Source organism: Triticum aestivum, chromosome 4B, assembly GCF_018294505.1.
Source record: "Triticum aestivum cultivar Chinese Spring chromosome 4B, IWGSC CS RefSeq v2.1, whole genome shotgun sequence".
NCBI lineage: Eukaryota > Viridiplantae > Streptophyta > Magnoliopsida > Poales > Poaceae > Triticum > Triticum aestivum.
In genome coordinates, this window is record NC_057804.1 from 597,425,110 (window position 1) to 597,441,078 (window position 15,969).

Below are 15,969 nucleotides of genomic sequence, written 5' to 3' on the forward strand. Positions count from 1 at the left end.
CACGCTCTGGAGCGCCAAAACCAGTCGCTAGGTCGATTCCCCCCCCCCCCCCCCCGCACGAACCTTTCCCGCGCGCTGGAGCGCCAAAACCAGGGCAATGACATGGCCGCTGACATGATCTAAAAGCGCGCGCGATCATGAAATGGGTCGGCGTGTTGGGCGCACTGCCGACCCAAATCTAAAAGAGGGCGGACGCCGGGCGGGCGACCGACCCAAACGGACAAAAAGCGGACAAAAGCACCGTCCGTTTGGGTTGGCTCGTTGGAGTTGCTCTAAGAGACCTTTTAGAGATTCTATTATAGACTACATACAGAGTAAAATGAGTAAATCTACACTTTAAAATATGTTTATATACATTTGTATGTAGTCTGTATTGAAATCTTTAAAATGCCTTATATTTAGAAACGGAGGGGGTAGCTTTCTTCATTCGGTATTCCGTCAAGAGAAAGTTGAAAAGGGTGAAATTTTGTCCTTCTATTCTAATCTAGATTTTTTCATGGTATTACGTGTCTCGTCAATACCATAGTACAAATCAGGTAGACACTGACATGCCAAAACCGAAAAGATAGAAGTCTTTGCACAAAGGACCACCAACCAACGAGAAAAAATACAATCAAAACCGAAGAATCCCCTGAGCTTGTAAACAACCTGCCTCCGGCACCACCACAGTAGCCACCAAAGGAAAACTATAATGGATCACCTCCTTACCCGAGCTTGACGCGGCTCCATCGTTGATATGCAGCTTTGCAGACCTCCAAGGTGGCTCACCAAAGACGAAACAATTGCCGTTGAACGCATCAGATCAGGGAAACACACTAGGCATGCCATCGAACTCTAGATCTTGCACCCCCAGAATCAAACCATACTCGCCAACTGCCAACCACAATCCTAGCACACGATCTGCTGTCTTCCAGATGCCGCCAACGCATACCACAATTTGCATCCACTCTTGGAGTACCTCCCAAACTCCGCGTCAGCGCTGGAGTAGACACAGTTAGGACACAAGTCCACCACAAGGATGCCGCCATCGCCACGGCATCCCCGCTTGAAGAGACTAGTTTCCAAATCCATCACCAACCATAGAGACAATCACCTTGTCAGGGAAGGATCCGAAACTTCTTTATTCAGCATTCCGCCAAGACGTCGAACAACCCAAAACCTAAGCTACTAGGGCCCTAAAACCTAAAGCTAATATGATCCACACATGCGGTATCCGACAACCCCCTCACCACCAAGGACCGAGAGGTCGTCGATGGAGGGGAACCGCCGGAAGACGCCCGGAAGGCTTGGCTCTGTTGGCGGCGGCTAGGGTTTCTAGTCGCTCGTCCCTAGAGGGAAAAACGATTCGAAAGAGGGTCTTTCTAATCGAGATTCCCGGCTATCTCTAATGGATCGTGTGTTGATTTGTGGGTATTTTTCCAACAACAAGTCATATATACCCGCAAACAAACATATGATGTATAACTAGTCTAATACATAGTATTTAGGGTAGTGTACCGATCTAATCAATTATAATGACCTCTTAAGATTTTGTGAATCAAACATTTCTAAGTTTGTTTATATATAGAAGAATTACTAGCATTGAAAACATTAGAAACTATTTATATAGAAGAATTACTAGAAAGTATGAAATACCATGTTTGCATAGAAAATAATGGCAAAGTATACCATCTTAAAAACTATATCACAAAGACAATTTGTCATGCATTTGCCTGATCCAAAGTGATATATTACGTTGTTACTCTCCTAACATTTGGGGTGACCAAACGTTTCAGATGACTATGGACATCGACCTATATATAAACGACTACCATGCCCTTCGCGCCCCCCCCCCTGTCGCCCATTATCGTGAGAGACTACTATTTTCCTTGAGAGATCTTCTATGCATGGGCTAGAGCTTTACGATTTGTATGTAATCGCATGGTTTTTAAGGGCGCCATGATCCAATAATAATTAGAGCTTAGCCAAGTGGACCAATAAAAAGCTTGATTCCTACCAACTTTTATATATAATGATTGTGCACTAAAAGGCCAGCAAATGAATGACCACCATCCTCTAGATCGTCACAACTTGGCTTATACATCTTCCATTTGTAGCCTAGTTCTCATGCATCCAACCATGCATAGCATATCAGGTCATTACACCAATTTTTTCGAAAAGGAGGGAAAAACCCGACCTCCGCATCAACTGATGGTCGTTGCACGTATATATGTACATATGACATACATATAAATTATGTCTATTATGTATACAAACCCCGCTTCTCGATTCTCAAGTCTTAATATTGTTGATGCTATGTTGGTACAGTGCAGAGTTGAGTCTTCGTACAATCTCCTCTGTGTTGACGGTAAAGCCCTCTTCCACCTGAACGGTAAAGTTGTAAATTTAAAGCCACAGCCTAACAAATGTAGCTGGTCATGTTTAGTTCCCATCTATGTAGATATGTATATAACATCCACAATTAGAAAATACTACAATGTTTTCTGTTGTTGCTCTGAAGAGATTGATGCTTACTATCTACCACATGCCTCTAGACCGAAGTTTAACTCTTTTTACAATTGTGTCCGCCAAACATTTCTATGTTTATTGTCTAAAAAGAGAGAATTAACATCTGAAACATTAAACCAACAATACTATATTTATAATGAAATATACCTTAAAAGTGCATAGTTTTGTAATGTTAGGCAACATGTTTGTGCATAAATTGGTGGTCAAATTATCATCTTGAAGAATGTGCCATGTCCTAATTGGATTTTGGATCGGAGAAAGTACTATTTGAATATTTGGAAACTTTAAATCCACTACAGTTAATTATAAATGAAACAATCTATTTTTTTTTGGTTTCAAGGAGATTTTGAGTTGCTACTTAACAGTTATTTGTCTTACTATCTTATACTTTGCATGTGTGTATGTTATAGATTGGTAAACTTCTATATTTATGTATTTATTAAAAAAATTCTAGAGTGGTCATGGAGCATAGTGAAAATAAAGTTGTATCCACCCGTTGTAGAAAATGCATTTTACATTACCAATGTCGTTGTCAACATATTGCTATTTCTAAGTCATTGCTAAGAACCATCTGACCCACCCAAAGAAACTCCGGCAAGAGAGAGAGAGAGAGAGAGAGAGAGAGAGATGCTGGTCGTGTGTGTGTTGGTGGTGGTGGTGGGGGGGGGGGGGGGGGAGGGGGGCTCCTGCATGTATATAGTACATATTCTAATAGGACTCTTGCACTCTACAAGAAACTATTTGATTGTTTATTTTGATAATATAATGAAATACTAGATCATATAAGTAGTTTCAATCAACATAGTGTAATACTTCCGTATTCCTAGACACTGGACACAACTAATGAATTGTAAAATATCGCAAATTGAATTTTTGAAACACAAGGTGACTTGCAGAAATCAATGGGTAGTGTACAACATAATCTAACTAGTCTTGACTACCCCCACACACAAAAACTAGTTTTGACTACATTAGCAATATGATTGGCATTAACAGAGAATATATGGTACCTAGTAAATGAAAGTAAGGTTTAACTCTTATTTCTGGAATAACCACTTAAGGTATCTAAAAAAGTACCCGCTCTGTAAACTGATCACTAGTGATCTAAAAGATCTTATATTAGTTTACAGATTAGTGATCTAAAATATCTTATATTAGTTTATAGATTAGTGATCTAAAATATCTTATATTAGTTTACAGAGGAAGTAGAATCCATTGTCGACTCTTCTTTCCCTTCACATCATCATATATATTTAGGGTTGACAATAATAAACAAATTTATATGATAAGGTCTTAGTTGGATTGACTGTTTGTATCACAGGAAATTGAAAACATAGGACTGAGATGACATGCATTGAGAATTCCTACAGATTAGAACACATGAATTTCATTACAGATGCCTTTGATGGTGCATAGGAGAGAACACATGTATTTTGGACGATTGAGAGAGAGGGTCGATAGAGAAAGAGTGCAAGTGCATTGGACTTCTGGAAGGAAAAAATAAAATGAGGTTTGAACTCATATTGAGATTCCTATGGAATAAATGACATAGAAATGGATTCCATACGAATTTGGCAACCTCAATCCTATGAACCAAAGGGTTTCCATAGGAAAATTCCTATTGATCAAAATCTTTCAAAACTCCTATGTTTATCCTTCAATCCAAAGAGATTGTGAGTGTGTGACTCTTAATTAGCCTGACTCTTGAGAGTATAAACTTTTAACTAGGGCTGGACCTACAAACTACATTTCTGACTGAGGGCAAACTGCATGAGTGGGGTGGGGGTGGGGGTGATGGGGCATTTTGTATAAATACATAGAGTTTTAGCATTTGTATTCTAAAAGTACCATCCGCAATTTTTCTTCTTCTAAAAGTACAGAGAAATTTTAGTGGAATCTCATATTTTGAGTGGGGTCCTAACCCCCACTCCCCTCAAGCGTCTGCCCCTGTCGTCTTAACAACAACTATCCTACGTGGCGAGACTGAGTCAGCCATTGTAGGTGACACCCTTACCTAGCGCACGTCCTTGTGTATATGAGAGAGAAGAAAATTCTCCGCAAAAGAAAAAGAGAGAAGAAATTACTATGGTTTTTAGTTGTGAGAGGCATACGTCCACAACATTTTTACTATTAGTTTGAGCTATAGACATGTTCTAACAATGGCACACCCCTTCAATTATTTCATGGTACTAGCCTAGTAGCTAGGTTTGAATTTTCTACAGGGTACAAATCAAGCTAACGATTCCAATTGAGCATGTGCGCATACGTGGATAACGTACGCCAGCTAGTATTACTGATGATAACTTGCCTTTGCCATGGTGGTTATGATCACGGTGGACGCCGTGAACGGCATCACATCGTTGTGGACGATGCGGAGGTGGAGCTCCTCGACCTCCGTGAGAACCCTGGCGACCAGACCCTTTCCATTCATTTCACAGTGGATCCTCACCATGACGTTGTCCTCCGAGAGCTTTGCCTCGATCTCCGGCAGCTTGTTTCCAGTAGCTGGCGTCCCGGCCGCCAAGAGGAACCGCGCGGAGCCCTCGCCGTCGTCTGGCGCGACAGGGCGGCACGGCTTCCTGACGAGCACCACGGTCTCGACGCTCCTATGGTTGCCGCCGGCAGCCTCTAGTGACCTCACCCTCTCTTGGAGCTCCTTCACGTATCTCGTCGCCTCCGTAAGAATCGTCCCCTTGTCCATCTGATCGATCGAAACTAATCTTATTACCAAATTAACTAAGCATTTCCTGAAGGAATATTATGAGATGTAGGAACGGTTGGGAGATTTGAGTCAATTTGACATATTCAAAGACCTTCTTGAGGCCGGGAATGAGAGCGGAGAGCTCGATGAAGCGCTGGTTGATCTTCTCCCGGCGCTTCCGCTCCGCCATGACGTGGTCTTGCGCGTGTGGCGGGCCCTTTGTGGAGGCCCTCCTCGTCGGCTGTGACACGCCGGAAAGAAGCGGCGCTCGCGTGCCCCCGCCCCCGCTGCCAGCCGGCTGCGGCGGCAAGACAGCGCCAAAATTCCAGCTCATGCTGCTGGGCGCGAACGGCCCGCCCGAGGTCGGGGACGCCGTGGACCAGCTGCCTTCGTGCACAGCCGCATCAGGGGCTGGGCTGATGATTCCTCCACCGCCGCCCGTGTCGTCGCCGGAGCTCAGACTGTTCTGTGCTTCTGTCAGCTCCGAGGAATCGCGGAGCTCCTGGAGACACGAGAAGCCGGCGCTCTTCTGGCTGCCACCGTCGGCTCCTCCTGGATCCTGCTGCTCCAGTGTGCTCATCGCCCACTGCATGAACAGGCGAGAGTCGTCCATGTCGTCCATGGGCATCGACCGATCCGTACGTCGTTGCCACTGACCTAGCTCGTGCAACATCGAGACAGAAATGACAGAGTAGTTAAGCACACGTGACACCGCAGAACTAATCACATGCATCGTACTAGTACACCAGAGCACATGGATGCTACTAATTGTTTACCTCGGTGTGAACGATCCAATCCCCGCAGATTTGGTATGGAACCCTGGCCTAGAATCTTGGAGTTTATAACCGAGCGTGCGTCCGCTCTGCTAATTAAGCTCCCGTCACTGTTCCTCCAAAAGAAAAAGCTCCCGTCACTGTAATATTTGCTCACACTAGGCCTCTCAATGGCCCCTCTCTAGCCTAAAACAAATGGGCCAATCCTAAACAGTTAACAATCATATTTGTTGGATCCTGGCTATATCTTGCCTGGATCCAGTGAAAATGATATTCTAGACCACGGAAAAGGTGCATGCACCCCGCAAAAAAAGAAAAAAAAGAGGGAAAAGGTGCATGCAGGTGGTGGGGCAAAAATACCAAATTTCATGATGCGTATGTTTGACTCTCATATTGACCAATTTAGGGCCATGTCAGCTGGATTAGCGGATCTACATGCCCTCTGTCTCAAAATGTAAGTATCTTCCAAAATACAAAGGTTTTAATAGCTACTACCTTCGTTCCAAAATAAGTGTTGTGGTTAACCGAGGGAGTACATATAAATGTGTCATAGCTTTTTTGGTCCCCAAAACACTATGCTAGCAACTAGCCTTATGTAAACAATAGCTATAACATTTTGAACAAATTTCTGGTCTGAAAATTAATTTCCACGAGAGTGAGATTTATTGTCTAATAGAAGTATAAATGATAGGGAAAAAAATACAATGAGATTTACACAAACTCTGTTGGGTAGCTACCTATGCAATACTTGAGGATACCAATAGACATGAAAAGGGTTAGTAACTCCTAGTGGGGGCTAGTTGAAGATAAGATTGAGAAGAAGAAGACGCATTGGAAAGGAAACATCTTGTCTATTGGGGATATGGTGACCTTGATTAATTCCAGTCTCATTAGTTTCCTTTATATATGATGTCCTTCCTAAATATGCCAAAAGGGGTGCTCGAGAAAATGAATTCATGCAGAGCCAAAATGTTATGGCCTGAGATGAATAGTAAAAGGAAATACTACCAAGTCAACTGACATGTGGTGTGCATGCCAAAATACTATGGTGGCCTAGGGGTTCTTGATCTAAAAGCCATCAATCAAAGCCTGCTATACAACTGACTTTGGAAATTGGAGAACACTGAAGGTACCTGCCAGCAATGGTTGTCCAGAAAAGAACTTCAGAAACAAACCCTACCAAGGATTAGGGCTGTGACTAAGGGATCTCATTTTTGGTAGAGTCAGATGAATGTGAACCATATTTTCCAGAGTTTACTAAGAGGTTGTTAGGTTATGGGGCTAAAACTATGTTTTTTTTACCATGGATAAAACTCTGGTTTAGGGGGATATTTGGATTGGTGATACACCTTTAGGAGAGAAATTCCCTAGGCTTTATAGTATCACCTTCTCATAGAAGATTATAGTTCGTAAAGTTTAAGTTGAGGGATGGGAGTGCAAAATAGTGGGAAGCTTTAAAGTTCTTAGTGGATGAACAAACTTTATATGGAATGGACAATTTGAAATAAAGAACAAATTATTGTGGGAGATATATAACTCTACCGAAAAAGGCTTTCACCCCACTTTATATATAAAGCAACAAGATATATAACTCTAGCTCATTCGATCTTATATGGTTAGATACAAATTCATGGAAGTTCGAGATACCCCTCAAGATCAAGATTTTCATGTGGTTGATGCTTAAAATTAACATCTAGACCAAGTATGACCTGATCAAGAGGGGATGGACTGGGAATGATCAATGCCGCTCCCATAGATAGGGAGATAGTTGATCACAAGTTACTTAATTGTATGCTAGGCTGCTAGCCATGCTTGTATGCCATGATCAATATGTATGCTTTGGGTATGTCTAGGGCCCTTGAGTCTTAGATGATATGGTTGAGGGTGGCTTAACACTTTCTTGATAGCAAAGAGATTTTTTTTTGCTTTGTGGGGGAGTAGAGATGTGCGAGACTATGTGGAAAACTCGAAATGCGGCTTGTTTTCATAAAAAAATAAGTCATGGTGATCAAACTATTGGGAAAGGTAGTAGAAAACAAAAAGTTTCGCCCTACGATCACCCAGGAACAATATGAAGGTGCATAACGGGTTGTGATCAACGATCGTTACCGGCTCCAGGAGTGCAGCGAAAGTAGACTTTCCTCTTCCGCGTATCGACCAGATCGTCAACTCCACCGCCGAGTGTGACCTACTGTGCTTCCTGGACGCCTTCTCAGGCTATCATCAAATCAAGATGGCGGTGGAAGACGTAGAGAAGACGACCTTCTTGACCCCGTGCGGCGTGTACTACTACACCTGCATGCCGTTTGGGTTGCGCAATGTCGGAGCAACATTCCAGCGGTTGATGCACATCGCCCTGGGCAAGCATCTCGGAAGGAACGCAGAGGCTTATGTCCATGATATAGTGGTCAAGTCCCGGGAGGCAAGAACCCTTGTTGGAGATCTGGAGGAAACGTTCGCCAACCTGCGCGAGGTGAAGTTGCAGCTCAACCCCGAGAAGTGTGTATTCGGTGTCCCGTCCGACAAGCTGCTGGGGTTCCTGGTGTCGGACAGGGGAATTAAGGCCAACACAGAAAAGGTTAAGGCAATAGAAAGGATGAGCCCACCTCAAACTCTCAAGGAAATGTAGAAGCTGGTGGGCTGTGTGACCTCGCTTGGACGCTTCATCTCTAAGCTAGGCGAGCGCGCCCCCCGTTCTTCAAGCTAATGAAGAGGAAGGGCCCATTCGAGTGGACTCCGGAGGCTGACGCGGCTTTCTAAGACCTCAAGAAGTACCTCACCAGCCCACCAGTAATGGTCACGCCTCGCCCTCTTGAGCCTCTGGTGCTTTACCTGGCGGCTACGCCCCACTCAGCCAGCGCGGCTCTGGTGGCGGCCTGCGAAGAGCGTGCAGCCAAGGGTATGCGGCGCGGGGCCACCAACCCGTCCAAGACGCCACGACCTCAGGACAACATGCTTGAGGCCTTGGCCGTACCATCAGGAGATGGGGCTCCAGAGGTCGGGACCCCTGAGGCAACAGTGGCCCTCCCTGAGGACGAGGCTCCTGAGGCTTCACCACCTCAAGAAGCGAAAGACTCGGTGGACACTTCGTCCCTCATCGAGCATCCAGTTTACTTTGTCAACATCGTGTTGCGTGACACGCGAGCATGATACCCCATGCCACAGAAGCTCCTTCTTGCACTCCACGTCACTTCCAGGAGGTTGTGTCACTACTTCCAAGGCCACCCTATCAAGACCATCTCAACCTACCCCCTGGAGAGGATGCTCCGGAGCCCCAACACCGCGGGAAGGGTCGCCTAATGGAATATTGAGTTGCAGGCGTTCGAACTGAAATTAAGCACCACCCGAGTCATCAAGGGTGCAGCCCTCGCTGACTTTGTGGCTAAATGGACTGACGCATCAAGTCAAGAAGTAGGTGAGGACCACTCTCTCGCCCTAGGAGACGAGGCACCTGATGGCTGGGTCATGTACTTCGACAGTACGTTCGCACGCCAGGGCCCGGGGGCTGGAGCCGTGCTCATCTCGCCCACCAAAGGCAAGCTCTACTATGCCATGCAACTCCGCTTCCAGCACGGCGAGAAGGTCTCCAACAATATCACCGAATTCGAAGGCCTGATCGCCGGGCTCAAGGCCGCGGTTTCCTTGGGGGTCAGGCGCCTCACCATCAGGGCTGACTCCTAGCTCATCGTCAACTTCAGCAACAAGGAGTACACGCCAAAGGACAAGCACATGGAGGCATACCTCGAGGAGGTATGCAAAATTGAGAAACAATTCTTAGGTTTGGAGTTGCAGCACATACCGCGCGGCACAAACAAGGAGGCAAACGACATCGCCAAGAGGGCATCCCAGCGCCTCCCCCAGGAGCCTGGTGTCTTCGAGGAGAGGCTCTTCAAGACGTCAGTAGTTTCCCCTGTCGCGGAGCTGGTGTTGCCTCGGGAGGAGCTGCCCACGGCACCTACCACAGGTGCCCGGCCTGTGGTCCGACTTCAGGGGCCCATTTGCTCCTCGCGCTCGAGCCTTAGGAGGGGTGCTGGACCGAGGAATTCAAGGCATACCTGCTTTAGGGCACCCTGCCGGAGAAGGAAGAAGATGCAGAGCGGTTGGCCCGATAGGCCACCACATACTGCATTCAGGACGGCGAGCTCTACCGGAGGTGCCCGAACAACGTCTCCCTGTGATGCATCTGCAAGGAGCAGGGGTGCGAGCTGCTGGCCGACATACATGGTAGGGATTGCGGGCATCACTCCTCATCATGCACCCTTGTGGGCAAGGCGTTCCCCAGCGGATTCTATTGGCCTACAACGCTCAACGACACTGCTGAATTGGTAAGATCTTGTGAAGCCTGTCAATTCCATGCTAAGCAGATCCACCAGTCCACTCAGGGCCTCCATACCATCCCGCTCTCGTGGCCGTTTGCGGTCTGGGGGTTGGTCATCTTGGCCCCGTTTCCTTGAGCGCCCGGGTGCTACACTTCCTCTACATCGCCATCGACAAGTTCACCAAGTGGGCGGAGGTGGAAGTTGTCCGCACCATCCCGACCGGCTCTATGGTAAAGCTCATCAAGGGCCTTGTAAGACGCTTCGGGGTGCCCAACCGCATCATCACCGACAACGGCTCCCATTTCATGAGCAACCTCTTTAAAACATATTGTGCTAACCTTGGGACCCAGATATGTTATGCTTCGGTGGCGCACCCGTGGAGCAATGGCCAGGCCGAGCGCGCCAACGGGGAGGTCTTGAGGGGCCTCAAGACAAGGAGCTTCAAGAAAAAGCTCGAGGCCTGCGGCAGGGGCTGGCTCGACGAACCCCCGTCCGTGTTGTGGTCCATCCGCACCACCACGACCAAGCCTACAGGCGAGACCCGTTCTTCCTCGTCTACGGAGCCGAGGCGGTCCTCCTCATGAGGTCAGGTGTCACTCCCCGTGGGTCCTGGCATTCGACATGCGCGTCAGGATGCCTCGCGGGGGATGGACCTCATGTTGGGGGAGGAATGCCGCCGCCAAGCCTCGCTCTGAGCTGCGAGGTACCAGCAGGCACTGTGGCGGTACCACTACCGCAACATCCATTCCAGGACCCTCGAGGCAGGTGACCTCGTCCTGAGGTGGGTGCTATCTAGGGATGGGTTCACAAGCTCTCCCCCATGTGGGAGGGCGTATTCAGGATCGCCCATGTCTCGAGGCCTGGCGCCGCGCGCCTGGAGACGTAGCACGGGGTCCCCATCTAGAATGCCTGGAACATCCAGCACCTCCAAAAGTTCTACCCGTAAAGAAGGCTCCGCGTCTGTGAAGGTCTCCACTCGTGACACCCTCACGTAATAATGAGTGGGCCTGTACACGCCCCGGAGTCTCCTGAGTGTCGCCCTTGGGCCTCACGAGGGCTCCCTCCCACGTCCTAGTGGCAGCACTTAGCTCCGCTCTAGTGAGAAGACTACTCTCCAATTATGCAATCCTCTCCAAAATTGGGGCTTTTCTTCACTTCAGCACTTCCCCTCATAGTGGATTCCACTAGGTTCTTAACCTCTTCCCAATTCTTAAACTGAAACCTGTGATGTCTAATCCAACTCGGCACCTAACCAGCTTGTCAGCATCGTAAGTTTGCCTGAACATTCCCCCTAGAAATACAAAAATAATGTAAATCTACTTGCATTTATTTATTAGGAATAGGCGCCGGACGGGGCTGTTCTTTTGCTTGCTTTCTGTATTTGGTTTCCAACTTCTCGAATGAAATTTGGAGTTTTGGTGTCTCTTTTTGAGGGTTGGGATTTTTCTTCTCCTTGCCTTGTTCGTTCTCCCAGGCCTTGCCTCAGGAGGAGCGGCGGGCTCGTGCATCCCGCGCGTGGGGGCTGGGCAGGTGTGTGGACACACCTCGCCAAAGTCTCTGGCCTTGTGGCGTATCCGTCCTCAGGCGATGCTCTCAAACGAGCTCGTGGGCACTGCGCCTTCGTGGTTTTTCTAGTCCTACAGCTGCAAGGACCCCCCTGAGGCCTGGCGACCCCGAGTCACCTCTCGGCAAGGAGTGCTCCCGCAGCACGGAAGTTCATCACAGGAACCCTAAGCTAAGTTATCCCGATCACAATCAATGGCAACATGGATATCAGGAGGTAGATAGAAACAATAACATAACAGAGCAAGCGGCATAGTCCATTACAGGCCCTAGTAGGGCCTCCTACTTCTTTTTTTGCAGCAGAAAGAAAGAAACAAAAGCAAGTACGCGATGATGGCAGCTCCTGAGGCCGGCCATAGAAGCGGTCAGGCTCACCCGGAGTCCTCCTCCCGCTTCATCCGGGCGTGGCGGCGGCGCGACTCGTGTCCCCTCCTGGTCCGGGCCCAGTGACACAACGGCTCATCGGAGTCGCCGCCGCTTGAGATTTCCGCGGAGGAAGAGCCGCCGCCACTGGAGGTGACACAACCATTGCCAAGGGCGAGCTCATCACTGACGATGCTGCCGCCCCTCCGTCCGCCGTCATCATCACCGTCGTCGTTGTTGTCGCTCTTCGGGAACCACCCTACACGGGGGCCGTCCCCCCCGAAGATCCTCACGTAGAGGGTCGTGACGCTATCGTACCTGAAGTGGAGGGTGCACCTCCCGCACAGGTCCTGTGTGCGGGCAAATGACTACCACCCGCAGTTCAGGAACACATTGCCGACGGCCGTGACCTTGGCCTCCACCCAAGAGGCCTTGCTGCAACAACCATCGACTTGAAGCCAGAAGCCACTAGGACCCAGGCCAACAGCGTGCTCGCGAAGAAGCACAGAAGCCAGAGATAGGCGCTTGCTGGCCTCTCCGCCCACACCACAAAATCCGAGGGAGCATCGGCTGAGTGGGACCACGGCCGTGGCGGCCAGATGTACACTGAGCGCCTCACCTCCTCGCGGCGGCTTCCACCGCAGGACGACGCGCCCCCAAGACCGCCGGAGGCAGCGCTAGCCTTGGAGAGAGGACGCCCACGCCCGCGGGGAGCCGCGACCGGCGTCAGAACATACTTGCGGGGGCGCCCGCGGCCTCACTTGGGCGGAGGTGAGTCTGGTCCCTCCTTGGGGGCCTTTCCCTTCTCCGCGGCGGAGAACCTCCTCGTCGGCGCCATGGATGCTCTATTGAGGTGATGGAGCGAGAAGAAGGAGGAGCAAGGGGAGAGAAGACGAAGATGGGCAGGGGGCTCCGCCCGCTCCCCCAGTTATAGCTGAAGGGAGGTCAGTCGTCGGCCTTCCACAATCTTGAGTAATGATGGCTTCCTCTGCATGCAGCAGGCAGTTGTCAAGTTGTTTGGTTGCCAAGGCAGCATGGCAAAGCGGAGGCGCCCACGCCTTATCAAGCGCCACACGTCGACTCGGTCCACATGCGATTGGGGCCCGCGATGTTCTACACTTGCCCTTCGGCTTCGCCTTGAAGCTAAGTGCGAGCGCGCCTGGGGCCCGGGGTCTACTGTCGGCGTTCTAGGAACCAGGGTACCCAGAGTTGCCTGCCTGCGGCCCATGGCGTGGCTTCATCGGTGGCCTGGTACGACCCATCTTCAACATCAACAAGACAAGACCCTCGCGAGGAGCCAAGCCTCATGAGGCGGACGACATCATGACCTCCTGAAGGAGCAGCCTCCCGAGGCGGCCTCCTGAGGAGCGGAGATTTCTATGAAAGCACTTACCTCATGAGGCTGAGGTGACGCCAGCCATGACGACCAAGGCCAGGCGCACGCCAGCGGGCGCAGATCGATAGGTTTCCTCTTTGGTGCTAAGGAGGCAAGCGCAGGTGCGGAGTCCCAAGGAATCAACCAAAGGTTGCCGTTTGCGTGCAACAAGACTAGGACCGCCAGAACGGCATGATGGATGTCATCGTCGAGCCCACCACGATGTCATGATCAGAAGATTTGCAGGCGAATACAACCTTTCGTTGGGATCAAATGTACTACTTATCCCCTTTCAAAATTGGCCATTTTGGGATCCCTTCCTGCCTAAGTTTTGGGGGAAGAGGACCAAGGCCACTATAAATATAGCCTAGCCACCACCATAGAGGGGATTGAGTTCTTGATCGGACCCCCCGAGGCCGAACCCCTTTAGCTCATCACAAGAACACACCTCCTGAGGCTGTTCTTCCTCTTGTACTAGTTCATCCTCAACCCCCGCGAGGCTAATCCACCACAAAGCAGGAGCAGGGTTTTACACCGCAAGGTGGCCCGAACCTGGGTAAACTGCCGTGTCCATTTCCTTCCCGTTCATCGAGCTATGTCGTGAGAGCAGCAAGTCGATCGACCAGAGAGGTTGAGTTCTTCGCACACGCCCATGAGTTCGAACCTTTTTTGGGTCTGCGGAGCCCAGAATCCGACAGAAGTGTCATAAGCATGACAGAAAAAAATTCGTTCGGCCCAAAATGTCACATATGTGTCTATTTTTGTAGTGTATAATCCCATTGAATGGGTGAGTTCATATACACTTTTCTAGTTGAGACATTATGTCCATTTTTTGTCTAATCGGTCTTCTAACTTTCCGAACAGAAATGGAGGCGCTGGATCGAAACAGTCAGCTGCCCTTCTCCTCAACCGGAGAGCTATTCCCGTGATGACGACCCGTGATTTCAAGATGGTCCAGAAACGTCGGTCGATTTCGAGGACGGGGTCTTTTACCAGGAGAGTCTCTACGGCTCGAAAGTGGCACTTTTGGCCGACCACCCTGGGACAGTGCCCTCCTCCGCTATACGTAACAAAAAGGCCTCTACCCGAAAAGGGCGATCGCCTCCTGTCGTTCCGAGTAGGCTGACTTCTACTCCCAAGGGCCGTCGCACCACAGGCCGAACACCGGCGAGAGCGACGCCGACTGCATCAGTGCTGAATGACCATACAACCTCCAAACGCGCGACAGCTGCGGGAATTACAGCAACTGCGCGCATGCTCAAGAGGTAATGTATTCCACTCGCAGTTCGTCAGCATTATAGCCGTGGCAAGCACTCGTAAACTTTGCTTGAGACCTGTAGGAGACACTTAGAGCCACCTTCATCCGAGGACGTTAAAGAGGTGCCAGGGGTAACCCCAAATCAAGGTCTTCGGCTTGGGCCAATGCCAACATGGAGGTTCTTGCCATAGAACAACTCCCAGGGGATTCCTAGGATGTCTCAGACACCAACTCCGAAGTCGAAAGTGTGATGAATCACCGACGACGGAAGGAGTCACTGTGTCACTTTACGTTTTCCGAACAGGAGTTTACTGCTCTTAGTTCGGTGGATCCATATGTTGGATTCGCCCAAGCAGGACTTGAGGGAGCCGCCAACCTTCTGTCGACCCACCTGCAGGTATGTGAGTAGTTTTGAGAACTGAACACAAATCCCAACCCAGTAGGCCCCCGAGCCTTAATTTGGGTGGGATGGCCAAGTTAAGGGTCTGAATGTGTATACTGCTGTAATGCGGTGCAGATGTTGAGGAAACAAAACAAAAAGTTGTCCGAGGACCTTGAGCTAAACCAAACCCAGTTGGCATCTGTGTAAGCTGAACTGGAGAAGGTCAAGAAGTTCACCAGGGAAGCACATGGTGAGTAAAAGATTTAACATACATAATTGCTTGGGGCACCATTTTCTAATGAAAGATTTCCTTATAGAAGCCGAGCCCATAAGTTAGTTGCATAAGGATCTAGGCGCTGCCAAAGAATCTCAAAGGTATGCAAAATCACAGCACGAAGCCAGTCGCCGGGTACTGACCTGAAGTCATGAGGAAAAGAACTAGCTGAAAGCGGGAAACCAGCGACAAGACGAAGAAATTGAGAGTTTAAAAATTCAACTGGCAGAGGACCAGAGGAGAACTAGAGATTTAAAGGTGGCATGTTCAGTGAGTAAAATCTAGTTTGGGAACACGTAGATTATGTGTATTATACAAATGTAATAAACATGCCACTTCTATTGTTAGGTCTCCTTACCAGGCGTCCCGAGGAAGAGGCCAGCTCATTCGAAGGGAACCTGCTAAAGGAACTGTCCATCATGCATGAGCGAGCTTGAAAAGCTACGAAGAGCA

The 15,969-nt window shown here is 49.1% G+C and overlaps 1 protein-coding gene across 1 annotated transcript; it reads right to left on the reverse strand.

The window, feature by feature from the left end:
* Nucleotides 1-2,271: 2,271 nt before the first annotated feature.
* Nucleotides 2,272-5,837, reverse strand: LOC123090258 (transcription factor bHLH19-like). Its single transcript, XM_044511648.1, has 3 exons — nucleotides 5,322-5,837; nucleotides 4,817-5,209; nucleotides 2,272-2,364 (listed from the first exon to the last, which is right to left on the reverse strand). The coding sequence occupies exons 1-3, from the start codon at nucleotides 5,835-5,837 to the stop codon at nucleotides 2,272-2,274; spliced, it is 1,002 nt and encodes a 333-aa protein (XP_044367583.1).
* Between the last annotated feature and the right edge of the window lie 10,132 nt (nucleotides 5,838-15,969).